Source organism: Siniperca chuatsi, linkage group LG7 (assembly GCF_020085105.1).
Source record: "Siniperca chuatsi isolate FFG_IHB_CAS linkage group LG7, ASM2008510v1, whole genome shotgun sequence".
Taxonomy (NCBI): Eukaryota; Metazoa; Chordata; class Actinopteri; order Centrarchiformes; family Sinipercidae; genus Siniperca; species Siniperca chuatsi.
The window spans coordinates 26,773,256-26,800,079 of record NC_058048.1 but is presented as its reverse complement, the minus strand read 5'-3'; the positions used below and the strand labels follow the sequence as shown (position 1 = coordinate 26,800,079).

At 43.3% G+C, this 26,824-nt stretch overlaps 3 protein-coding genes across 6 annotated transcripts; 1 reads left to right on the top strand and 2 right to left on the bottom strand.

The window, feature by feature from the left end:
• Window position 1: 1 nt before the first annotated feature.
• On the bottom strand, window positions 2–2,895 carry b3gnt2l (UDP-GlcNAc:betaGal beta-1,3-N-acetylglucosaminyltransferase 2, like). Its single transcript, XM_044202743.1, has 2 exons — window positions 2,712–2,895; window positions 2–1,768 (listed from the first exon to the last, which is right to left on the bottom strand). Exon 2 carries the CDS (start codon window positions 1,624–1,626, stop codon window positions 346–348), a length of 1,281 nt encoding a protein of 426 aa, XP_044058678.1. The 5' UTR covers window positions 1,627–1,768; window positions 2,712–2,895; the 3' UTR covers window positions 2–345.
• A 57-nt stretch (window positions 2,896–2,952) lies between these two features.
• On the bottom strand, window positions 2,953–9,009 carry napab (N-ethylmaleimide-sensitive factor attachment protein, alpha b). Its single transcript, XM_044202744.1, has 11 exons — window positions 8,760–9,009; window positions 7,673–7,752; window positions 7,444–7,560; window positions 6,123–6,169; window positions 5,904–5,981; window positions 5,753–5,808; window positions 5,435–5,519; window positions 5,242–5,346; window positions 5,093–5,161; window positions 4,500–4,550; window positions 2,953–4,178 (listed from the first exon to the last, which is right to left on the bottom strand). The coding sequence occupies exons 1-11, from the start codon at window positions 8,855–8,857 to the stop codon at window positions 4,077–4,079; spliced, it is 888 nt and encodes a 295-aa protein (XP_044058679.1). The 5' UTR covers window positions 8,858–9,009; the 3' UTR covers window positions 2,953–4,076.
• Window positions 9,010–11,316: 2,307 nt separating this feature from the next.
• bicra (BRD4 interacting chromatin remodeling complex associated protein) lies at window positions 11,317–26,476 on the top strand. 4 transcript variants are annotated; one of them, XM_044201785.1, is made up of 15 exons: window positions 11,317–11,430; window positions 13,496–13,541; window positions 13,626–13,671; window positions 14,738–14,803; window positions 15,054–17,138; window positions 17,327–17,515; window positions 20,562–21,179; window positions 21,755–21,953; window positions 22,051–22,148; window positions 22,323–22,457; window positions 22,574–22,623; window positions 22,715–22,863; window positions 22,958–23,052; window positions 23,151–23,256; window positions 23,362–26,476. In XM_044201785.1, exons 2-15 carry the CDS (start codon window positions 13,501–13,503, stop codon window positions 25,176–25,178), a joined length of 5,694 nt encoding a protein of 1,897 aa, XP_044057720.1. In that variant the 5' UTR covers window positions 11,317–11,430; window positions 13,496–13,500; the 3' UTR covers window positions 25,179–26,476. The 4 variants fall into 4 exon arrangements, with proteins under 4 accessions (XP_044057720.1, XP_044057721.1, XP_044057719.1 ...); XM_044201786.1 differs by lacking the exon at window positions 14,738–14,803; XM_044201784.1 differs by lacking the exon at window positions 11,317–11,430 and having other exon boundaries at window positions 23,154–23,256.
• The last annotated feature ends 348 nt before the right edge of the window (window positions 26,477–26,824 follow it).

The window sequence follows — 26,824 nt, the reverse complement described above, 5'->3', positions numbered from 1 at the left end:
GTTGTCTTGGTTGAATTCTTTATTTAAATTCAATAGGAAAATGGAAATTGGGTTAATTAATGACATCAAAAAAAGTGTTCAAATGGTCCATGGTTAAGAATGTCTATGATGACATCCAGTACTGGTAAAACTTAACATTGCTTTACTGCACAATTTAATTCATGCTACAAGTTTGATTCCATGCATGTCGTCAACAGTGGACAGTACAATACCAACAATTACAATTCCATCTGCTGCATAATCTTGAAATGGGACAGTGAAGGGGACAATGATGGAAGGCTTGTATATGTCCCTGCAGTCAGAATTTGCGATTCTGTTGCTGCATCTTTTGCTCACCAGTCCTGTTCAACAAGTCAGTAAGGGGTTGTGAATTCCCTTCCACAGCCTCTTCATCTGCCTTGGGGAGCGCTGGTGAATCAGAATAAGATCTTTATGTACACACAGATTCTCGCGATCCTCCTCCTTGACGTCAAAGGTCTGAAAGCCTGTGTGTGCCTCAGGAGAAACTCCTAGAGCGTTACAGCACATCCCAGTGTAGACGTCGTCGATGGGGAAGAAAGGAATGACATGTGAAACTGAATATAGGGGTTGCAGCAACGCTCCAGAGATAAGAAAACCACCTCCACCAGCATAAGCAGGGTATGGGCCGTCATAGAAGCTCAGCGGAATGTAGTATTTGCTTTTAGGGTCCCTGAGGGGACTTGCTGTGTTTATTATGTGTCCAACATACAACTGAGAGACCTTCGAAGGCTCCAGAGACTGCAGGTAGCTGAGTAATGCTGGGGTGTTGACAAATACATCATCATCCCCACTAAAGACAAAGGAGACATGAGGACAGTTTTTCAGTTTCCACTGGAGGAACATGTTCATTTTGAGCGTCAGGTTCAAGAAGGATTCACGGAAGTCCCACTGCAGGAGGTCCCCAAAGTGGTTTGCTTCAAATGACAGTAGTGGGCCGAGGTCAGGGTCGTCCAGCGAGGAGGTACCCAGGAGAAACACTGTACGCACTCTTGATCTACTCTGATACACCCCCTCTCGCCCCCAGGTCTCCCGCACCGCCTGTCTCTGCTCAAAGTTTCCAGGAGTTGACTTGATGGCAAAAAGCAGGAAGGTCTGGTTGTCTCCCTCCCCTTCAGAGAAGATGCACTTGTTGGGTTGATTGATCAGGACTGGAGCGGACTTGCAGTTCATGCCCTGCAAAAAGTTGTGGAATAAGACAGGGTAGGAGGTGATGTCGTGCACATTGGTTTGCAGAAGCTCTTGATTTATCTCCCTGCAGGGAGATAAATCAGAGTCATGTCTGAGAGGATTTACTCCAATGTCCAGATTCCTGAGGGCCGAGTACAGCAGACGGTTCCAGTATGCTCCGTTTTGTGGGATGCTCTGTCTGAAACCGTCAGAAACAGACACACTGTGGACATCAGGGTGAGGGGTGGTGAAGTTGTCCTGCTTGGAGGATTGTGTTTTCATATCAGGGTCATGGACCTGGAGGTTGGGATGCTTCAGGAGGTCCTCTCGTTCAGCCCTGTGACTATGGGTCGTCTCTAGGTGTAGGGACGAGTAGAAGAAGATCAGAAATAAAGTGACAACGAGAACCATAGCGCTGAATGTTTGAATACGTTTCATTGGCTCGAGGTAAGTAAACCAAGCTGTGTCGTTTGTTGTTCTTAGAAAATTATCATCTTTCAGGTGAGATAGTCCTGGTAGCTGGTGTGTTATCCTCTTCAGGTAACACAGACTCTGCCAGCAGGTGACACTCTGGATGTGCCTGCCAACAGAAAAAAATACAGGGACACCTTAATGTAAACATCATCACACATCACAAACTTTGCAGCCTTGAACCTCAATAAAAATGTATTATTAGTTATACTGCTGGATGTTCCTTTCATTTCATCAAACCCCACTTAAAGAGCTGACATAATGGCAGCATATTTTATTGACCTGTTGACCAAATAAATAACATATTTTTCAGTTTGAAATAATGCACATAGATTTACATCTTGAAGTAAATTTGGTTATGGTTGCTTTTATATTCTCACCCTTTGACATTCAGCACATTTTTAAATGCTGAGTCGACAGTGACATGTTATCAAGTAACATGCACTATAACCAACAAATTGATCTCATTATTTCAAGGTCGCATTGTTTGCAACATTAAGTGGGCTGGTAGAGCATAAATACAAGAAAAGCCCCAGCACTTGATCTCACGTGATCTGCTTTCAGTACTGATATGCTGTTATAGTTCAAATGTAAATATGTTGCTTCATTTTAAAAAAGAAAGTCTTGGCGCTTTGAACTTGAAAAAAAACATAGCCTGCAGCTTACTCTATTGGGATGCAGTGTAACACACAAATCTCTCCAGTGTTTAATTAGGAGCACACCAGCGGCTTTGTACAAATAACAAGGAGAAGAGTCCTGAGGGGCCGCACTGATTAAACAGCATCACAATAAATTAAGGACACACCTAAGGTATATGAATTTAAGTACAAGATGGAAACCTGAAATGCATACGGATACTTTGTATTGCATCTTTGCCACGTTATAGGTCCTTTAAATACCTACGACATTTAAGTTTAAGCTACAACTCGATTAAACTTCAATAAACCTGCCTAGACTTTACAAACAAGCACACCGTGTTACAAAGACACCTGTGCGGCAGGTGAGACCTTTAAACTGGAAATTTAACATCACAAGTTTCGTAAAATACTTACAGAACACACCGAGCAAAGGCGGAAGCAGACGTATGAAGCGGCAGAATAAAATAGTATCCAGAAGCTTTCAAATCCTACTGACAGGTAAACAGGCGTACAAAACCGCATCATTTACTTTGCCCTGATTTTTTCCTTAAATGGAAATGAGGTGGCGACAGGACTACATGCAGGTGTAGGTCTTTACATGAGGTGTCAAGCGATCACTTCACACAGATAAGGCAGGTGGGGGCCACGCCCAGCATTCTGTGCGTCTGCGACAGGTTTATTCAAACATTTGACAGGAAACATCACTGACGAACAAATTATTTATAATATTATTATATTATTTAAGACCAATTGTCTTTTGACAACGTCATTGGGATGGTACATGAGCACAGTGTTCAGATCAGTAAAGCTCCTTTTTCTTCCATGTATTGCATCTCGTGCAGGCCTTTTTTTTTTCAGCCTGGTTAGTTATGACAGAAAAAGAATACAAATCAGACAATCACAAAAAACACTTGAGAAATAACTCCTATACAGTGGAAAACGGCTGCTCTAGTTTTCTCATCCATACCAAACCATGCAAATGTTCACAAAGATGATGACCTTCTTTTGCAAATAAAAGCACTTAAAAAAAAATCAATTAGCAAAAGAATTGCTAACTTTTCTAAAAGCATGACAATTTTTTTTTTCATCAAATCTAGCTGTTCACATCCTGAGAACTTCCCAGTTTAAGGCAGAGGGGGTATTTGCCGTGGAATAACCTCAGAAACTCTTGGCCTCTCTGCTTGGAGAGGAGCTCTGCAGCTGAGATGAAGTGCTGTTTAGTGAGAGGTGCCCTGATATGACCTACAGTATACTGGAGCACTCCAAAGTACCAAAAACCAGTGTGTGTGCTTTAATCTATATCGACTTTTTGGTCAGTTAAGCTTATTTAAATTCTGGAAAATATATTTTGTAAATCGAAATGTTAGTAAATTGGCATCTCATCCATTTTATTACAAGAAAAATCACATAAAACCTTTATCATATAAGTATGCTGGTATGAGTATTTGGTATTGCAGCCCATTACGAATATTTTAACGAATGTTAGGCCAATACCTGTATCAAAACAATATACAACTAACATACTGTGTGCAGTGGGCACTCAGGAAAATAGTGTTCATACCTATAAAGACCATTTTTGGAGCATTGAGATGAGCAGATTAAAAAGGCAAGAAGAAAATATTGCAGAGGGTAGGAAAGAAACACATTCCATTTGTGAAGGAATATAAGGGCTAATGGTCAAAACATTAAGATCGCTGCTAGAGTGGAAGTGAGAAGCTCAAGGCAAAAAGAAGAACGCAAGTCTGTTGTTGAGGGCTTGAGGATGAGCACGGAGGGAAGTCAGCGAAGGTCACTCTCATCGTCCTGTATGGTTTTCTTGATGCGGAGAAGCATAGTGGTGAGCCACTGGTCCAACCGTGAAATGGTGTCGTATTCCTTCACCTGACAAATGAGCAGAAAATATTACCAAGATTAAAGGTCAGGTCATGTGGTGTACTGGTCCAGTCCTGTACTTAGTGGCATTTGGACACATTCTGTTTAAACATACACACACACACACACACGCTTATTGACTTGAACAGTTTGCGTCAAGAAATGGATATTAATCTTTCAGGAACAAGAAAGTCCAAACTGACACATTCGGATTCAAATTAGTTATAAAGAAGACCACTATATATGGATTTTTAAACTTACTGCTGCAGAAACAGCTCTGAGTAAGAACCTTGGCTACGCCTTTATTCTGCTGAAAGAATAACCACTCACCGAGTCGGTATAGGCTTCCACATTCTGTTCTTCATAGGCATCTAGAAGTTTCTGGTTGGATAAAAAAATATTTTTTTCAATAATGCTATACATCAGAAAGGCTTCCCATAGGCAAAAATACACCCTCTGGGTTAAAAAAACAATAGGCTATTATACACTGTCTGCATGCTTGAAAGCATTACAAAATAGATTACTACTTCTGCGGTCTTTAAACACCAGCATGGCTTTCTTACTCCAGTCAGACTTGTTGGGGACAGGCCTTAACTGTGCTTTTGTTATATGATGCTGGGGGAGGTGAAATGTTGTTGAGGAACATTTTGCATGAAGCATGAATTACAATCCAACTTTTGTTTTGTTTTTTTGATTACTAGCATGTAGATGTTAGCAAGGTCAACCCTGTGTCAACAGTTTTTATTGAAAACAACAACAACAGAGAGCAGAAGGAAACAGAAAGCAACAGTCGGCCAGTTGTAAGGTTTATCTCAGCAGTCTGTTGAGATAAACAGCTCTCCATCAGCCTCGCCTCTCTACATCTACAGGATTATTCGATGTTTCTCTTTAAGGATTTTAGAGCCAAAACAACACCAAAGTACCTTCATCAGCTTGCATTCTCGAGAGTCTGAAAAGGCCGGAAACATTTCTTCGTACTTCTGCACAGCAAGCTGGGTGACAAGAGGATGAATATTAGGACACTATTAGGACACTTTCTGTACATGGACACAAGTTCTGTGTTATGGCTTACTTTTGCATTCAGCATGTCTACACAGAAATGACAGAGCGCTGCCTTGAAGAAGTGATCCTTGGCACTGTATTTCAGGAGCGTACTGTCCATTGCATGGGTTCCAACCTAAAATCAAAAAGAATAATTCATGTTTGTTTTGTTACTGCAGCCCCTGAAAACATGTTGAGATAAAGGCTGGTAGGCATTATCTCACCTGTTCATAGATCTCAATCGCTTTTGGGTACTGCTCCAGCTGAGCTGCATAGGTCGCTACTTTCAAAAGGCACTTGTTTGCTGAACTGTAAAGTAAAATCAAGAAGCTTCTCAGTCCACACGTATTCACAGAAATCAAGGGTCAAAGACCACCAAGAAAAAAACTGCGCAATCATAAAACAAAGAAAATGTAAAAATGTAAAATGAAAAGAACTTGCATTAATTAGAAACAAACAAAAAGAAAAAAAATAGAAAGACAAGCCTATAAAACATCCCATCCTAAAAGCAAACGAGAAAATATCTCATTTAAAATAGTCACCTGGTGGATTCTTCACCTTTGTAATAATCTGCTGCCTGTTCATAATGAGCAATGGCCTGGAATGGAAATTGGACACAAGGCGTAAATAGAGCGTTTCCATGCAAGAGTCTGCCCTGGAATTAATACATAATAAACATGAAACACAGATGACCTTGTCGATGTCCACCAGCTCTGTCTCATATATTTCAGCAATGGTGATGTGATGCTTGGCTGCAATGGTGAAGCGCCCCTAAAACCAAAAAAACACGAGAGAAGAGATCAACAGGGGGAGTTACATGTCACATAATCAAACAGATGCTAAACATAAAAAGGCTTTTTCAAATGTAATAATTTAAAGAAACTAAGAAGAGTTCCCTGTTCATAGACTCACCATATCAGTGTATATCTCAATAGCTCGGTTTAGGCAGTTTATGGCCTCTGTTGAGAAAAACAATAATATTTAAACACATGATTTGTTCTAAGACCACGTCACTGCAATTACTCAGTGAATTCACATCAATAACAGAACCAAGTAAGAATAAACTTTTCAAGATCAACAATATTGGAAGCAACTAGTTGTGCAAGCTTCAAGGCGAGAGTCCATTTAACAAGATGGTGGCCACTGGAGCAAAGAATTCATTTGACCACATTCCCGTTTGCTAAATGCACAGTGGGAAGAGCCGTGAATAATGATGTTAAAACTGTTCCACTGGAAGATCTTAATGACATTAGATGACACTGGCTTTATGTACAGGGTCCACTGGAACTGGAACAGCAGCTTGTAAATTACATTAAAACAAACAAATAAGCTACAGCAAAGGCTTGGGCGGTATCAAGGTATTATGGTATACCAGGGATTTAGAACTCCTGAAGGTATGATTTTCAATACCGTCAAAAATACAGACACTCCTCTTTCTGGTGGATCGATCATATTGGCTCTCTCAGATGTGAGCGTGTATGTTTGCTCAAAAGCAAACTCTGCTTTATCTCGTAAGATTAGCAGCACTTCACTTTGCTGCTTTTAATAATTAAAGAATGACCATGTAAGAGTCTGTCCATTATGGATTAAAAGCTCTCTTTCCGCCGTCTACTTTTCTCTTCTCCCCATGTGAAATTACTTTTCTGTGACTCGCTCATCTCTCCGACTGTCTCTCATCTCGTCTCCCGAGTCGAGTCGCAATGCTTATCTGAATGTACAGATTCGAGTGGCAGAGTAGCATCACGTGAGATGATTTACAACACATGCAACTGGTCTGTGAGTTTTCTGGGCTGCTAAACCAGTGCCATAAAGGCTAGAAAAGCTGAGTCAGTTAAAATAGAAACACTCCGGCTCTGCAGGGCGATGATTCTCCCAGATTGTGTCAACGGGTCCTCCAGCAACAATCTGTGGAAGAAGGGCGCTTATCTATTTATTATTCTATGGGCCATAAGTATTTAAACCCTGCAAGACTTGTCTAAAGACTGCTAACTGCATATAAGACACAGCATTGTAGGCTACACAATGTCATACATGCTACAATGACTTCGATGACCAGCAGCTCAGCTTTTACTGTGTTTATTTTTTGTTTTTGTTTTTTTAAAAACACAAATACAGTCATATACCGTCTACCCCGGTGAAATGTCAGGAAGGTATGAAGGTCTGAAAAAACAGATACCACCCAAGCCTACTTCAGCAGTCATATGTTCCGAGGGTGGTGATGAGTAATGATTACCCTGTGGATCTGCTTTTTTGAAGGCGTTTCCAGCATCTATGTAGTTAGTCGCTGCATCGTGTTTGCTCTGCATCTGGAGGTGAAGGCGAGCAGCTTGGGTAAAAGCATTTCCTGCAGCTGAAAGGAAAATGTTGCATGTTAGTGAATTGAAAGTCTTTAAAAAAGGACCTAAACAAGTAAAAAGGCAATCATTACACTTGTTTATTCAACCTGTATTAATTATTCTTACCACACCAATTTTTGGCCATTTTGTACATGTTGGCTGCCCTCACATACATGTCACAGGCCTCTTCCATCTTGGAGGAACCCCTGTGTGACAGCACATGTGTTTAGTTTAAGAAGACTGATACGGACTGTTGCTAGGTAATATTGACAAATATCAAGCGCTATAACAGTTTAGCGTGCAAGTTATTGTTTTACATGTGTGAAGAGTTGTGTCTGATGTAATGCATTATAGTGAAACACAGTTCATTACAATGAATATCAATTTGATTACTGTATATATGTGTGTGTGTGTATGATGTTACATTCATTGGCCATATTGTGCTAAATATATTGATATTGGAAATAGTATTAGTAATACCATGATAATGATTTCAATCATATTATCCAGAGACTCAATTATATGAACACTTGCATCGTCAAGCTTTACCATAAACAACTTGTAGCCACTGGCATGCATGTATGTTTCTGAGTTAAACAGAAACCTGCTTCAATAATTTAAGCTGGTTTTTGCATTGTTATATCCACGCTCAGCTGTGTTGGTGGATGAGGGATTATTTTGCTTACTATCTTGCTAAATGTGATGCAACTCGCAAATCCATTCCACTCCGCTATTGTAAACAAATGTGATGGACATGTGATTTGCACGTAACGACCGAGTGACCTTGCACATTTTCCACAGTAGGTGGCGCTATAGCAATAACACTGCAGCTAATAATGCAGTAGCCTTACACTAAGTGTGAATCACTTGAAATGTTACACGACTCATCTTTGATTACAACCATATCAGCACCTGACATAATAAAGTTAAAATTGTGTAATTAAGCCTCGTTTACTGCAGCACACAGCTGTATTTTAGACTTAATTATTCTCAGATATGTGATCAGCAGTGCTAAACTGCAACATTGACCACAAAACTTAACGTTGGAGGCAAAGCAGCCCATTGTAGCAGTGACAAATTATTAAGATTAAATTAAGAATTAGTTTTTGTCCTGCCTTAAGATATGGTAGTTACTGGTCAGCTAGCTACCTTCCGCTTATTTGGCCCGTAGTTTGACAAAACTAGCTAAACAGTAGCTAACTGACATACTCACCCAAACAGCGCTCCGAAAAACGACTGCGATGACTTCATTTTCTTTTCAGCCTCAGCCACTAAAGCCATTGCTTCCTTTTCTTTCCCGCTATTGTCCATTTTCGTGTCACTGCTGTGATTTTACGGAGGAAAGAAGGATTGCGAAAGTCAACAAACCTGCTAACCAGTGCTAGGAGCAGCGGGTTCGGTTTGCCTTGTCACATCACCAGCCGCAAAGTAACCATCACCTCTGTCACGTGACAGGGGAGCAGCGGAAACACTGCTGCTGCGTTCAGGTGCGCTTCGTAAGCTCGAACTTCCATCTTCCCAATATAATAATATCCGCCGCAATTGTTCTCAGTCACATGAGCATGAACTTGAGTATGCGTTTTGGTGTTGTCAATCGGTTTTAGAATCAGAAATGGTGCAGACACAAACCGAGGCAGCGTTGCTGTATGTAATTGTTGAAAAGTGAGTGGACCTTAATTTACTACCAAACTGTGATATAACAGCCTAACGGATCCACACTACGGTCTAAATTACGATTATAAACACTGTTCATTTTAATAAAATTGTCAAAAAACAACTTCCCAGTTAACTATATATAATTTGTATCTCTTCGCCAACACATAACTGCGATATTTCTGACAACTTGAAGGCATCGTGTGATAAATTGATGGCCCATACAAAATAATGATGCTGGTTAAATCCATAGACTGTATAAAACAATTAAATCTAGCTGACTCTTTTACTTGGTTTATCTAATGTAAAAGGCATGCACAAATGCCACATGGGAATGAACTAGCCTAGAAAAAAAAATTCTCTCTAATGAACATCAGACCAGACCTAGTACATCCATCCATTAGCTGCACGCGCTTTTAGCCTACTTTGAAGGGTTGCGGGGTGCTGGAGCCGATCCCAGCTGACAGGTCAGACAACCATTAACGCTCACTTTTACACCTACTAAATGGTCGCCAATAAACCTAACCCTGCATGTCTTTCGGCTGTGGGAGGAAACCGGAGCATCTGGAGAAAACCCACGCAGGCAAAGTCCACACAGAAGTTCAAACCCAGAACCTTGTTGTGCATAATAATGTATATTATTTAAGTTTCATGTAATGATTATTCATATAAGTAAATGGTGTAAAGATAGTTATAGAAGTAGAGTAAGATGTCTTTATTTCCTCTCAGGATGCTTATTAACTCTGCTGCAAATTAATCTTTTGGAGTTTCGGTAGGCTGATTGTTTCTGAGTCCTGCGTTATAATTCAGTGTATTCTGTATGGTTAGATGATGTTTTAACAGATTAATGCACAAAATATGTAAATAAGTCAAACAAAAAGGAGAACGAAACTTACAGCCTACATCTGTTATCTTTGTGAGTTTCCTTTAGCAGCTTTGATGCTACATGTCTGCATGCAACACAGGCCACTGCATCCATGTAAACATGAAACTCTGTCACTTGGTTGTTTCTGAAGTCAGGGTGACGAAAGCCTGTTCAGAGATTCATAACATAAACTTTCTGATCTCAGACTTACTTTTCTTGCCTATTCCCCATTTCTTAAATGTAAGGATGTTCTGTCACATTAATTAATAATTAATACTTTTGTTAGTTGAGATACTTTTTAATGACAGTAATAATATTCCACAGTGACTTTATAATATGTTTGTTCTGCTCTTCCGTGCTGAACTGTTTCGGCTTAATTAATTAAGTTGTTTTTAGCATCTTTGCACAGGTCTTTCCACAACATATGCAGAATTTAGGAGAGAACATTTACTGTTCACATTTTGAAACATTTATTTATCCTTCTTCAGCCATTTGAAAACACACATGTCTATTCTTCACTGTGAACTTCTTATAGCCTACTTTGCGTCAGACGCACAGATGTCCTGCTCTGAAAGACAACAGAAACCGTGATTGCAGTACGTAGGCTAAGCCTTTTAGATGACTTGACTCTAAAACATCGTCACCATATTTGACTCTTGATAGGTTATAAGAGTTTGGGTACGCACAATCTTACACGTCACACTGTCTAAAAAGCTGCCTTTATGTGGCCAACCTATGTTGTTCCCCCAGCTTAAGTTTCTTCCATGCAAACTGCAGTCTGTTAGTTCTTTGATAATTTTAAGCATTGTCGTTAGCTTGACAGCCATTATGAAGAAAAGTCCCCAAATTTCCGATGCCCCGAACTTTGTCTAATTGGATAGGTACTGTGTTGAGGTTTGACAGAGCCACAAAGACTTAAAACCGTGCAAGCCTTTCGTTTTATATAGGCTACGGTATGTACAAGTTTGTCCCCACAGCTTCTCACAAACTCATTCAACGTGTGCTCAAGACATGATGATAAATGTCTTGACATTTTTCTTGTGATTAGGATCGCCCCAAATAAGACCCGAGAAGTCACCAACTTAACCAGGCGATATTTCTGAATGTTTTTAGGGGGGTCAGTTTTCTAAATTAAATCTGCTTGTTTGATTGCATTGCACGAGCACAAAACGAAATCCTTTCCGAGCATATCGCAATTCAACCTTCAGGAAAGTACACACCGATATAAACAACACACAGACGAGGCACAGATTTCAATCAGGCAAAACGGAAGTCTCCTGTTTCCTGCCTGTAGTTGGGTCCTGTACAGCAGCCCGTGCGAGGCTGTCCTGGAGACCCCGCGCTGCCTGCACCTCTATCGTCTCGGGTGAGTTTGTTACAATGTAGCAATTTCTCTATTAATCCGAATAACTGTAACAAAGCTGCAATATTCGCGCACTGCAGTGAAGCCGCAAACTGCATAGCTACCGCAATCGAAACGCAACACTGCTGCACGGCCCGGCAAACATAGTCATTTTCCACCGAATTCCCAAGCATACCCCCCTCATCCAAGAGTATTCCAACATTAACTCATATATTGCTTGCAAGGAGAGATAGATAGCTCGCTACGCAATTGCGTTTACACTTCTAAGCAAACAATAATGCATTGTCTTGGTTGAATCGAGGTGCCGCTGTACAATATGAGTGTTAAAATTGTGTCACTCGGTGGTTTGTTTTGAATGTCAAAGGCTCAAGCTAGCTGTAGTCCTACGTCTGTTGATAGCTGGTTGGTTTAGCAGGCTAGCTAGCTAGGCTAACGAAATTTAACCCAGATGCATCCAAATGCTGGAAGTAGAGGTGAAATGGGGTTTTGAAATCAAACGTTTGTTTACATTGGTGTTTTAAGTCAGTCGTGTAGCTGTTAAATGCGGTGTATTGTAACGAATCGGCAAAATATGCATGCAAAGCTCTTTGAAAACACCAGCTAGCATGTAGCAAGCCGCTTGTAGTGTCTCCCATTCATATCCTGCGCACTGGCTTTGCTCTGACCGAGTAATGGCTACGATCCGATGCCTTTTTAGAGCGGCAACCGGGGATACGTTCCCCTCACAACCGCGGTTATATGTGTGCGAGGAAATTTTGGATGAACTGTTGTCTTAGTGTTATTGGAAGTGCTATGCACAGTTGTTGAGACTTGTAGTAAATTCATCGAGAGCCCGCACTGGAAATCCTTCTAGGCTGCGTGAAAACCGCGCGTTTTCAGTTTGTTGTCTATTTGCCATCCGCTATTTCTTGGTGTGTAGCAAACATAATTGCTGCTTGATCTCTTGACGAGTACATAACAGCAGAAGGTTTCTTGTTATTGAGTGTATATATATGAAAACGTGACATGTTACAAGTGATGATGAAGATGGGTTTGTGTGTTAAAATGTAAACTTTAAAATGTTTATTTAAGGAACCCATATATCTTAATTATAATTGTTAATGTAGTTGTTGAAGTCCAGCAACCTTTAATAGTTGCCTCTGTGCTTGCTTTATTCTTGCAAGACCCACAGCAAGCTCCAGATATTCTGGCATTACCAAGTAATGTAATGTTTGGAGTCATTACTCATAATTTTAATGTAATAAATCACAGGGATTGTGTGGATAAAAACTATTCACTCTTGTCATAGATTTTAAACAAAGAATTCTAGACATTAAGACTAGTTAAAAGAACTACAGGTTTCTATAATTGGTCTGTGGAGGCATTTGTAAAGACAATTAGTAAATAAAGTCATTATTTTATAACAATAGCAAAAAAAAAAACACCTCAGTTTGAAGCTGGTTTAAGGACTCATGTTGCAGTTAACCAACCGTGTACCCCATACTATCCAGGAGTAGTTAAGAAGCTGAATTAATCTGTGAACGTGCCACAGACAAAGTCTAGAGTAACAATCTGAAAGCAAGATATTAAGATTTTGGGTGGGGGTTTTTTGTCTAGCACAGCGTAGTGCACAGCATCAACACAGCAACAGAAAGAGGTTTATTTCCTCTAAGGACCATCCACGCTGAAATAGTGTGATAATGATAATTATGCAAAGCGTTGCTTAAATAATCTAACAAATGTCATTTTAATTTTTGACTATAAAATTATTGTTAATCGTGTATAACTCACAGGCAAAGGAGCATTTGAAAAAGGTCTTGCAGGTTTGTAGTTGTTCATCATCATCAGATGTGTCCTGTCAAAATACAACTATAAATCAGCACTCAAACCTCACTGTACCACTAAACAACCAAAGCACTAAACATGGAGCTAGAATATCACACCATCTGGTGTTGTTATAATAACAATATAATAGAAATGTAACTGTGTACACATAGTTGAAAATATTATTCATTTTCAGGGACTGTTTTTTATGAAGTGTACTGACCAAATCATCAATGGTATTTAAAGCCTTTTTCATCTTTAACAGTTGTCATGGATGATGAAGACGGCAGGTGCCTTCTAGATGTAATTTGGTAAGTCATTGCTGACACAGTGCAAGATTAGTTTTATATTCGTCTCTTTTGTCTTGTACTGAATCACATTGTTTTCTCCTGCAGTGACCCAGAAGCTCTCAATGACTTTCTTCATGGATCTGAGACCCATGTGAGTATGAGAGAAAAAAGTGAAATGTTAGGCTTGTGGTTTATAGTTACAAAAAATGGGTTTGTAATTAATGTGATGAGGAGTCTTAATTGTACGTATTTTAGTTGGGGCTCGCATGACTCTGTATTTAAGTCACTTTCAGATTACACGTTGATGCATTCTGAAACCCACGTCACCCACTGCTTTCATTTATTTATTTATTTTTACTTTACTGCTTCCTCTGCTTAAAGGTGGGGTATGCGATTCAAATCCAATACATGTCTTTTTGTCAAATATCTCCTCACAGTACACTAGCTTTCCTTTCTGTATGTGCGCTCAAAAAAAAAATTCCGGTGTTTGTACACAGCCCTGGCTCTGTAAGTGGGAAATAAACAAAGTAGCTCGGACCGGTCCACACAACACTATTCCAGCCATTTCAGCCATGATTTGTGTATCAGGTAACGTTAAATTACTTGCCCACAGACATTCAGCTTACTTTCTAGTTTGCCAAGTTATGCTGTTGTTGTGATGTTAGCTATAGCAGCAGGAGAGTTGTGTGTATCGCTGTCTGGAGCTGCTGTGCTGGCTCTGGGAAACGTCTCGTCCTCTCTGGCTGTTAGCTTCTCAGCAGCAACTGTACCGACAGTTTGCTAACCCACAACCTAGCTAACGTTAGTTATATTAATTGCTGTGTCGTTGTTCGCTCTATATCATGGTATTTTTGTCATGGTATTGGATTTCTCCAGATTCGCATACCCTACCTTTTTTATAATGGTTGCCTTTGCTTTTTTGATATCACTATTTATGGTTTCAGCCTGCCTTCCCTTTTTATTAGGCTATTTCACAAAATGAGAAATGCTAATACTAACACTTCCCAACTCTGTGTTATTCCTATCATTTTGCCCCTCTGTCGCTTATCTTTTCGCTGGTTCTTTACAATCTGGGCTCTCTGGACTGTATTCTGTCCTTTCCTTGCCCTCCTCCTCTGTTTGATGGTCTGTATGTTTCTCTGTCCTGGTGGCTTTTGCCTGCTGGTTTGGGTGCCTTTGGTTTCTGTCTGTCCTATCCTGGGTGGGTGTGTCTGTAGTTGGACACTGACGACCTTTTGGATGGTTCGAGTGACCCCTCCAGCTCGTTCTTCTCTACCACTGGGGTGAGTAAAATCCCCCAATCCTCTTCCTTCTGTTTTCTATCCATCTATGTAGCATGCATCTCCAAATACCCTCTCTTTCCACTAACATATCTACACTCTACCAGCTTTGATTTGCCGCGATGCAAAGAGGTTTTTGTGGGGTTTTCGTGTCCGCATTTCTGTGCTAACTCAGTTACACTCCTCACCATTACTTCAGGTCATCAAAATCCATCCATCACCTGGTTTCTTTTCTTTCCTCCTTTCCTTTAAGGGCCATGTTCCAGAGGTCCAGCCTGCAGTCCAGCTCTCGGCCAATGAGCCGGCAGGCCTGCCCAGAGTCAGTGTTGACCTGGACTTCCTGGAGGATGAAGACATCTTGGGAGGATCCCCAGGTGGTGAAGGTGGGAGCAATGGCATTGGGACAAATCACGAGCCATGTGACATCCTGCAGCAGAGCTTGGCTGAAGCCAACATCACAGAGCAAAGCTTACAGGAGGCAGAGGCTGAGCTGGACCTGGGTTCCTTTGGAATTCCAGGCCTTACTCAGGTGGTTCAGACACTGCCTGATGCCAGCCTCTCTGGGGCTGGAGGCACTGCGGTTGGTGTAGGCATAGGTGTTGGTGTTGGGGGAGCAGCAGCAATTTTCCCTGGTTCAACCCCAAGCACCACTGCTACTCCTCCCAATGCCACAGCTGACATGCTGGGGTCAGTGCTTGCTCAGCAAGGCCTTCACCTTCAACCCCAGGTCATGAACAAGGCCATTAGTGTTCAGCCATTTATGCAGCCTGTGGGCCTGGGAAATGTGACGCTGCAACCCATTTCAAGTCTCCAAGCTCTTCCTAATGGGAGTCAGTCTGGACATTTGGGTATCGGACAGATTCAGGTTGTGGGACAGCCTACAGTCATGACTATCAATCAGTCTGGGCAGCCAATCCTGGCTAAAGCCATGGGTGGTTATCAGCTGCACCAGTCTGGGCCAGAGGTATCAGGTGCTGGCTCTCAGGCAGGGCTTGGAGGCTCAGGGGGTGGACTTCTGATCCAAGGTAACAAAGCCACTTTGGGATCCCCAGCTTTAAATGGACCGGCTGTTTGTGTCAGCAGCACAAACAGCAGCAGTGGCGGTACAATGACTGCTCCTGCTGGGCTTTTGGGCTTTGGCAGCACCCCTCTAAGTTCAGGAATTGGACCCCAGACGCAAACTCAAGGCCAAATCATGCAGAACGTGATCATCCAGCGCACACCAACACCCATTCAGCCTAAACCCCCTCAGGGGGGAGCCATCCAATCAAAACTCTTCAAACAGCAACAACAGCAGCAGCCACAGCCAGCACCCCAACCCATGCAAAACGATGCCCACAAGGCTCTAGGGCTGCAGCAACTTCCAGTTTCTACTGCTCAGAATGTAGCCTTCCTGACAGGAAAGCCAGGCTCTAATGTTGTCCTGAGTACTCAAGCCACAACACAAGGTACTCAATTTCAACAAACCCTATTCAAACAACAAGCAGCACAACCATCTGGCAAGCCCCTCAGTGTACACTTGTTAAACCAACCAGGCAGCATCGTTATTCCCTCTCAGACAGTTCTGCAAGGTCAGAACCACCAGTTTCTCCTGCCACAGCTACAAGCAGGTGGGCAGATCCTGACCCAGCACCCTGGGGGCCACATCATAACTAGTCAGGGTCCTGGTGGACAGCTCATTGCAAACCAGATTTTAACTGCAAACCAGAACATCAACTTGGGTCAGGTGCTGACTTCACAGGGCCACCCCGGGGCTGCCCACATCCTGTCTGGACCCATTCAGCTCCAGCCTGGCCAGATGGGCACACCTACCCTCTTTCAGATGCCTGTCTCATTGGCCCAGAGTCAAAACCCGACACAGACCCACACTGTCTCAGGCCATGCCCAGACAGTCATACAGGGCATGCCAATCCAGAACTCCCTGACCATGCTTAGTCAGGTGGAGGGGCTGAGCCCTGCAGTCAGCCTCCAGCCAGCCCTGCAACCCCAGCCAGGTGGAGTCCCCAGCAGCAGCGGCAGCACAGGAGCAGCAACCATGGCTCAAGGCCAGCCTGGAGAGTGTGTTACTGTGCTGGGTAGCTCCACAGACCAGGCTGCTCATCCCACTCAGCAGCATGTACCGCAGTCCTCTATCCTCGCCATGCAACCGGCTTCGTCTGTGTCCACAGCTACAGTACCCTCCTCTTCTCCGTCCATGTCTGTGTCCACCTCTTCCTCTGTCACAGCAGTGGGGCTGGTCCCCCCTCAGGCTCAGCACAGTCCAGGGAGGTTACTGTTCACCAACCAGGGCTCCAGCATGATCCTGAGCCAGGAGTCTCTGCAGATGTTCCTGCAACAGGTCAGTGTTCCACTCTTTGCACGTTTTGCTTTAATTGTGTACAGTTAACATAGTCTTAAAAAATAAATAACATGCATGGAGTGATAACTTGGTCTGACTTCTTTGGTTTACTATTTTACTCCCCCTTCCCTCCAATCCCCTTCCTCCTTCCCTCCCTCGTCCTGAAATGGTAAATGTACTCCTATCAGGAGCAGCACCACCAAACAGAGAATGAGTCAACCCCCTCTGTGGGCGTACCAGCGTCTGTAATCGTCAGCAGCAACAGCATCACTGCTCCGGCCCCTGCTGTCCATGACAGCCAATTAACTGACTCTTGGGTGGGTCAGAGCCACAGCCCTTCCCCTGGCCCCTCCCACATGCCAGCAGTGGTAAAGCAGGTAGAAATGCCCCATTATATCAAGCCCCACCCACTTGTTGCTGCTGCTGCCGCCACAATGTTAGGGTATCTTACTTTCCCCATCACTGCTCTGTACTTCTCTTCTGCATTAGTCATTGCTTCCATGGCTCTCACAATTGCTATGCAATTCCTAAGCTCAAAAATTACTGATTTGCTTGCAGCTTCTGTGTGTCTCTAACATTGCTTTATTATATGTAAAGGCATGATCATTCCAGTTGTCCATATGTATTGTGTGTCAGCCACTGTGATATTTTAATATACAGCTGTATGCACCTCTATAGAATGGGTGATTGGCAATTAAGAGCCAGTTCTTTTTTTAATTACGGTAATTGTTTAACTAATTTGGAATGTTTTTCATCCATTCTAATAACACGTATGTATTTTGTAACAGAATACAAAAACCATGCTCATGCTTAATAGAAGAGCTACCCAAGTGCAACTTGTTCACCTCTTGACTAACACTCTGTTCACTGTTCAATCAAATTCAATCAACTCACCTTCATCTGCTGCATTACCTTCCAATGATCAATCCACACCTCTCAACCCTGCACTTCTCATTTAGACTCTTATGTGCTTACAGTGCCACTACCCCTTGTAACTCCTAGTCTGACCAGTGTAATGACCCCCAAAAGATAATTATATGCTCCCCTGACCCCAGTCCCTGAAGTCTTCAGATCAACGTCTACTTCACCATCACAGGCCCGCAGATCTTGACTTGTTGCTTTTGTGAACTGTTTTTCTTTTTGGCTCGCCAAATGATCATTGCTCCCTTTTTATGTCTAATCTTCCTCAAACGCTAGGAAAAAAAATCAGTGGGCTTCTACTACTTCAGCAACTACTAGATTTTAAAGTCTAACACTTTGCTTTTGTATTGTTTGGTGTTGTTTTACCCACGTTTGTGTAATTTTGTATTGGGGTTGGGCGGTAATTCCATATTTATATGAACATATGTTATCATTTTACTTGTGTGCAACTTAACAGTTTCAAGCCAAGTGAGATTAAACCCCAACAAAATAAGCTATTAAGGTGTTTGTTTTAAATGTGTGAAGAGTTTTGTTTAATGCAATGCATAACAGTCACAACACTGTCATTGTATTAAACATAAAAGTGTTTTACATATAATCATGCATACATTTGCCATATCATAATATAGATTGTGGTATAACCATATCGCCCAGCCCTATTTTATCTAGTGTAAAATCTTGAACCATGTACTAGAATAATATTTACCACAGTGCATCCGGAAAGTATTCACAGCGCTTCACTTTTTCCACATTTTGTTATGTTACAGCCCTATTTTAAAACTGATTAAATTCATTATTTCCTCAAAATTCTACAAACAATACCCCATAATGACAACGTGAAAGAGGTTTGTTTGAAATCATTATTATTTAAAAAAAATAATTAAAAATAATTATTTTAAAAAAATAATAAAAAATGAAAAAAAAAAAATCACATGTACATAAGTATTCACAGCCTTTGCTCAATACTCTGTTGAAGCACCTTTGGCACCAATTACAGCCTCAAATCTTTTTGAGTATGATGCTACAAGCTTGGCACACCTATTTTTGGGCAGTTTCTCCCAGTCTTTGCAGGACCTCTCAAGCTCCATCAGGTTGGATGGGGAGCGTCGGTGCACAGCCATGTTCAGATCTCTCCAGAGATGTTCAATTGGGTTCAAGTCTGGGCTCTGGCTGGGCCACTCAGGGACATTCACAGAGTTGTCCCGCAGCCACTCCTTTGTTATCTTGGCTGTGTGCTTAGGGTCATTGTCCTGTTGGAAGATGTACCGTCGCCCCAGTCTGAGGTCGAGAGCGCTCGGAGCAGGTTTTCATCAAGGATGTCTCTGTACATTGCTGCATTAATCTTTCCCCCAATCCAGACTAGTCTCCCAGTTCCTGCCGCTGAAAAACAACGCCACAGCCTGATGCTACCACCACCATGCTTCACTGTAGGAGGGATGGCATTGGCCAGGTGATGAGCGGTGCCTGGTTTCCCCCAGACATGATGCTTGCCATTCAGGCCAAACAGTTCATTCTTTGTTTCATCAGACCAGAGAATTTTGTTTCTCATGGTCTGAGAGTCCTTCAGGTGCCTTTTGGCAAACTCCAGGCACGCTGTCATGTGCCTTTTACTGAGTGGCTTCCGTCTGGCCCCTCTACCATACAGGCCTGATTGGTGGAGTGCTGCAGAGATGGTTGTTCTTCTGGAAGGTTCTCCTCTCTCCACAGAGAAACGTTGGAGCTCTGTCAGAGTGACCATCGGGTTCTTGGTCACCTCCCTGACTAAGGCCCTTCTCCCCTGATCACTCAGTTTGGCCGGGCGGCCAGCTCTAGGAAGAGTCCTGGTGGTTCCAAACTTCCATTTACGGATGATGGAGGCCACTGTGCTCACTGGGACCTTCAATGCTGCAGAAAGTTTTCTGTACCCTTCCCCAGGTCTGTGCCCTGATACAATCCTGTCTCGGGGGTCTACAGACAATTCCTTGGATTTCGTGGCTTGGTTTGTGCTCTGACATGCACTGTTAAGTGTGGGACCTTTATATAGACAGGTGTGTGCCTTTCCAAATCATGTCCAATCAACTGAATATACCACAGGTCTACTCCAATCAAGTTGTAGAAACATCTCAAGTATGATCAGTGGAAACAGGATGCACCTGAGCTCAATTTTGAGAGTCATGGCAAAGGCTGTGAATACTTATGTACATGTGATATTTTTTCTTTTTTAATAAATTTGCGAAGATTTCAAACAAACTTCTTTCATGTTGTCATTATGGGGTATTGTTTGTAGAATTTTGAGGAAAATAATTAATTTAATCCATTTTGGAATAAGGCTGTAACATAACAAAATGTGGAAAAAGTGAAGCGCTGTGAATACTTTCTGGATGCACAGTACATACTGTGTGCATGTAGAACTTGGTTGGTGGTTTTTTGTGCTTGATGTCCTGATTTCCTCCTGTGTTGAAATATTTTTTGCATTCTTGAATCAAATAAGCATATCAGTTTATTGTGATTCCACTTCTTCAGGTACCCTCCAGTGGACTTAAGCAGCCCCTGAAGATCCAGGGCATGTCCCCCTCACCAACCTTGACCACTCACACCACAGCGCCTCCAGTGGCAGACAGCCCCCAGCCTTCCCAGTCTCCCCTAACTCTGAGCCAGCAGATCCAGTCACCACATCATCAACAGCAGTCACATCCTCCCTCTCAGCCACAGTCTCAAACTCCCTCCCGCTCATGCACACCCTCATCTCATCCTCCACTCTTTATTGTCCATAACCAAATCACAGAGTCCCCCCAAACAGCTCCACAAGGCCAGCCGCAGCAGACACAGCCCCAACAGGCACACATTCAAGTTCAGCTTCAGCCTCAGCCACGGCCAGCCTCTCAGCCTGCCCCTTATCAACAAGATATGCCTCCTATGTCACAGTCACCCAATCCTCCTGCACCACCTGCACAGCACCAGTTTACTGCTCCTCCTGTCAGCACTTCTGCCACTGCTGTAGTCAAGGCCCAGGTTCCCATCCAGGGCTTGACAGCAGAACAGCAGCATCACCTGCAATTAGTAGGAGCGCAAATTCAGACCCTGTCAGGCATCACCCAGCCCTCTCCTCAGCAGAAACAGCTGCTGGATAAGCTGCACCAGGTATTGTCCCAGTTCACCACACACTTCTTTTATTAAAACTTGTTATTTGCATACAGTGAGAGGTCTTACCAGTAAAATCACCCTGTGTATTTTGACTTCACATGCTACTTTTTCACCCTTCAGCAGTTCAGCAGTTGATCGATCTCTGTGATCTGCCAGTAAATGTGTGCAGTAAAAATATGAGCTGGTTTTGCCCAATCAGAAGAACACCAACAGTGTAGTGTTTTTTAATCTGATACAGCTTGTGCTGTTGTAGAATGTAATACATGTGATGCACATATGTGGTTGTGAATGTTTTCCTCTATTCATATTAGTTCAATATACTGAAAAGAGGGCAAAAACATCCCATAGTTTACTACTTGCAATAAGTGAGTATACTTGTTATGCTTGCGCTCTCTTTTATACTGTTGTAAAAAGCCTGGGTTAAATGCATCATATCCAGCTGGTGACTGGATTGGTGATCAACTTATCAGTACAAAGCAGCAGTCAGAGTAGGCTTTAGGAAACCAAATTGGTTAATCTAGGATGTCTTGTGTACAAAAATGTATAATAAAACTGTCCTGGTGTGTTTTCAGGTCCAGCAGAACATCCTGCTGCAGGCCAAGCAGCCTGCTCAGCCTCAGCCTCAGCCTCAAGCCACCAGTCAGTTCAGCTCCCAGCAAGACGTGCCTGTTGATAACGTAGTGATTGCATCATCAGCCAGCACTGGTACACCTGCTCAGCTTCTCTCAGTGCTGCAGCCGACATCGGTGCTCGTCAAAACTCCTGCTACAGGTTTGACACAATATACCACTAATGATGTAAAACGGCAGGACCCTGAACGCTCCTTGAAGTATGTCCCTTTGTAATGATTCGTTTCCTCTTGTTTTAGCATCTAGTGATTTACAGGTATTCTCAGGAGCCCAAGGGCCAGCTGGAGCAATGGTGAATCAGACTGTCACTCCTGCCAGCCTTACCCAGCCTGCACAGGTAGATAACATCACAAAGCCAATTCCTCCTAGGACATGCCTGGTGGTTATTGTCCATTGTGTGCTAGCTGTTCTACATTTTCCCACCATTCAATACTGAATTTCAAAGTGATAGTTTCTTAAATGTATTCCTTTCATGTATTTTGTCAGTGTCTAACCTTCTTTTTGATTTCAGGTTCAGCCAAAGCCAGGGGTGATCAGCTCAGTTGGAGGGATGACTCTAGGGAAAGGTGGGATGCAGATACAGGTGTTAGGAGCTAGTCTGACTCAAATGTCTGCTCCACAGCCCCCAGCTCCTGTACAAACTCAGGTAAAGGAGTGCCCTAGCATATTAGTGGGGTCTTTAAAAAATCGGCTCTAATGTTTAAGCTTCAGCCTGAAGGTTTAATCTCTGTTTTGTTTTTTTCATCTCTGTTCACATCACAGACAACAACAATGAAGATGCCTTTCAGTGCAGAGCCCAGCAAGGAAGCCAGGTGTGTGCCGCATGCATTTTAATGGCTTATTTTACCTTTCTCATAATGCCATTTTTGTAAATAGTATTTCTTTATACACACCTTACTGCAGGATGCTAGAACAACTGAGGAAACAGCAGGGTTCAGTGCTTCACCCAAACTACAGTGCTCCTTTCCACTCTTTTGAGGACACACTGCAGAGACTGCTGCCTTACCATCTCTACCAGGGAACTGCCAACTCTTCTCAAGACTATCAGAGAGGTAACAAACTCCATGGCCTCTAGTGTAGCTGATATACAGTTTAGTACCTGTTTCCAAATTACACAATCTTCATGAACATATTTCTTGTTCACAGTGGATGATGAATTTGAGAGGGTCTCCTGCCATCTGCTGAAAAGGACCCAGGCCATGCTGGATAAATACCGCCACCTGCTCTTTGCAGAGTCAAAAGTAAGTTTATAAACCAGCATTCTCACCATATGCCTTCTTGTTGTCTTCTTTGTCCTGAATGGATTTTGAACTGATGGTTTTTGGTGTTTGAACCTGAGCAGAGACTGGGCCCCTCGGCAGAGATGGTGATGATTGACCGGATGTTCATTCAGGAGGAGAAGATTGCCTTGAGTCAGGACAGGATTTTGGCCAAGGAGAGACCAGGTAGCCTACCACTGTCTGTGGCCATACATGGTTTTGTGGTTGTCTTGATCTAAATTAGATGTATGCTAATGTGCTTATGATATAATTCTGTTTATTTTATTGCAGAGGAGTTTGTGGCAAACGCTCGCATGTTGGAGAGTGTAGTTTCATCCCAACAGAAGTCATCTTCTGCTGAGCCCACCTCAGTGAGTGGAGGTGTAGCTGCTGCTGTCCCTGCTCCAGCACCTGCAGCTCCTGCCCCAGCCCCTCTTCCAAACATCACCCCAAACCCTCCTCCTTCATCCACCCCATCTACAGCTCCTCCTCCAGCTCCTGCTCCAGCTCCAGCACCTCCTGCCGCCCCTTCCGCCACCCCTTTCCCCCCCACCAAACTAGTAATAAAGCAGGGTGGAGGTGGGGCATCTGTCTCCTGGTCCAGCAGCTGTCCCCCACCGCCAGCTGCAGCAGGCAGGTTGGTGGTCGAACCCACCAACCAGAGCTCCTCCTTTAGTCGTGCTCCAGCTTCATCGTCTTCTTCATCTTCTTTCTCCTCTTCGTCCTTCAACTCTCAAGTGGCCGATGATGACGATGCTCTCCCACAGAGAACCAGCAAACCGCCTATCAAGACCTATGAGGCTCGCAGGAGAATTGGCTTGAAGCTGAAGATCAAGCAGGATCAAACGGGGTTCAGTAAGGTGGTCCACAATACTGCCTTAGACCCAGAGCACACACCTCGACCTCAGCAGAGCAGCCAGTCCATATCCCAGCCTCAGACTCAGCCTCAGTTCGAAGCTGCTGTACCACACCTAAAGTCCCACCCTTTATCAACTCCTCCTACTACAGTCATCAGAACTCAGTCCCCCGTATGCACTGCTTCTTCTGCCTCATCAGTCACCATAGCAACCACTCAGTGTAACCCAGCTCTGAGAGGTAATGTTCCCCCCAATGCAGTCCCATCTTCCTCTACCTCTTCCTCTCATACTTGGTCATTGTCCACCTCCTCCTCCTCCTCTACTCAAATTAATGGAACATTGGATCACCACGATGTGGGTGGGGTCAAACACAATTCTGCCTCCACTGCCACTTCCTCACAGACAACCTGCCGTCTCCCTCTTCGGAAAACCTACCGGGAAAACATTAGTCCCCGGGTCAGACCTGGTGTCCCAGGGGGAGGAGATGAGAGTTTGTCCTACCCCAGACCCACACCGTCACCCCCCAGGCACGAGGCCTCATCTCCTCCCTCAGAGCGGACAGTGATAGCCAGTGTAAAGGTGGAGAAAAGAGGCAGGGAGGCCTCGCACACTCACACAGAGTCAAGCCACGAAACAGGCCGTTTAGGGAGTGCAATGCAGGGGCTGGATGAAATGGACGAGGTGTTTAACCGTGGTATCAAAACTACACACCATCATCTCCCACAGCTCCTAGACAGGGAAGGGGCAAAGGAGAGAGGGGAGGAGCACGCAGACCAAGAGACAGATGTAAGTAAATACAAGAGGGTGAGTGGAAAAAATAGACATAGGGCAGGTGGGACATTCAGAATGGACCAGCATGCCCCTGGGCCTCCCTCTCCGGAGTCCTCCTTCACACGAGACTCTTTGCTTCCTGCCAAACGCTGCAAGTCAGACTCCCCCGACATGGATAACGCCAGCTTCTCCAGCGGCAGCCCCCCAGACGACTCTCTGAACGAGCACCTGCAGTGTGCCATCGACAGCATCCTAAACCTGCAGCAGGAGCCCTCTGCCCGCGGGCACCACATTAAAGGGGGCAACAGCAGGTCCCACCAACACCAAAGCCAGCGCCCAGGGGGCTCGGCAGCCTCATCCCACAGACCCTCAGTCCCACCCTCCTCCTCTGCTTCCTCATCCTCCTCCTTGGCCCAGCACCCTCAGGTCGGTGGCCGTGGCCACAACGGCAGCCTGGTGCCCCAGACTCAAAGCAGATAACAGCCCCTCAGCCCCAGGCTGGACTGACAGGGGGGACTAGGAGATAGATTTGGAGGCAGGGGAAGGGGGGCACTGTGAAAACAGTATCACTGTACTACTCTGCCATGCTGTGTTGGCTTTGTTTGTCAATTTGAATTGTCCAGACATTTATTTGTCATGTACAGCCTGAGGTAGACCCGAGGTGGAATAAGTGAGAGTGTGGTCAAAGATAAAAATGACTTGGTGAATTGCAGACTTGAAGATACCTAGCATTTTGTATGTGTTCTCTCAGCCAAGCTCGAGTGACAAAATGAAATTGTCGGAGGTTGTTGGTCTCTATTTCTTTCTTATTTTTCACCTATGGTCTTTTCTTTTTCTCATTCAGTATCTATACATTCCTTTCATGTGGCCTGAGCAACAGTCTCTATCCACAGCGGCTCATCTCCTGGTTTAAACAGTGTCCCAGTGAGCATCAGGCAGCTCATTTAAACAGATCAGAAGTCTGTAACTTGGCTACCTGCAGCTGAGAGGCAGAAGAGAATACAACCAGGTTCAAACAGTAAAACGTCATGTAATATGTACAGTGACTTCCTTTACCAGCCAAATTTGAATCTCTAGATAATGCTGCCCTACAGATGCAAACAGCACATGCTAAAATGATAGTCCACCTCTTTATCAAGAATACATTTAAGACAGTAAATAAATCCAAAGGCTCAGTTACACTGCTCACAAGGCAACTACTCTTTGTCTGCAACTGGCAAAATCATTTTGCCTCAACCTCCATTATGCCTGCATTTCATATCGCATGTATTTTAAACTAAAACATGTTGAGAAAATCATTTTGAAAAATTGTGAAGTTGCTTTCCTTTTGACTGCTCTTGGGTACTACCAAGATGTAAATGAAATGTTGCTTCTAATGTCAGATGATTTTTCAGATTCTTGTTTTTAGACCACGCCTCCACACACACACCTGCCTGTGTTGCTGATGATGCCAGGTTAGGGTTAGTACTTTTCAGTCAGCAGGCCAGTTTTAACTGTTGATTTTCATCAGTCATCTTTCTGCAACTGTATCCCTGCCTCCCATGTGTGTTTTTTTTTTTGTCTTTTTTAAGCCTGTTGGACAATTCAAACACAAACACAGCACAAGCATTAAAATGGAAAAAAAGGAACAATAATAATGTACAAAAAGACCGTAAGAGAATTTGAAGTATAGTATTACAGATTAATTTTGTATTGTATTTATTGTGTATAATGACACTTTTTAAAAAGAAATGTACATTTAGTAAAACTGTAAATTAAACCTTGCTTCTTTTATGAACCATTGCAGGTCCTCTAGTCATTTGTCCAGCAGTTTAGACAGTGATTCCTGATCTTCATGGTACATTCCTTTGGATGACTATTGATGACTGTAGTACTGTAAGATAGTCAGGAGGGGATGGTGGTAATGGTGCTGTTGGTGGGGTGTGTTCTCTATCAGACAGCCAGCAGGTGGAGCATTGAAGTGGAAAAGTAGAGCTGGTTTGTGTTCTTCATTGGGTTCATACAGTTTGGGAGGGGCAAGAGAGTTTAGACTGATGAGGGGAAAAACAGTCACATCTGTAAATGTGTGGCATGTTACAGTAGGTTGAGTAGAAAAAACACATGGAGGAGTTCGAGGCCACAGATGG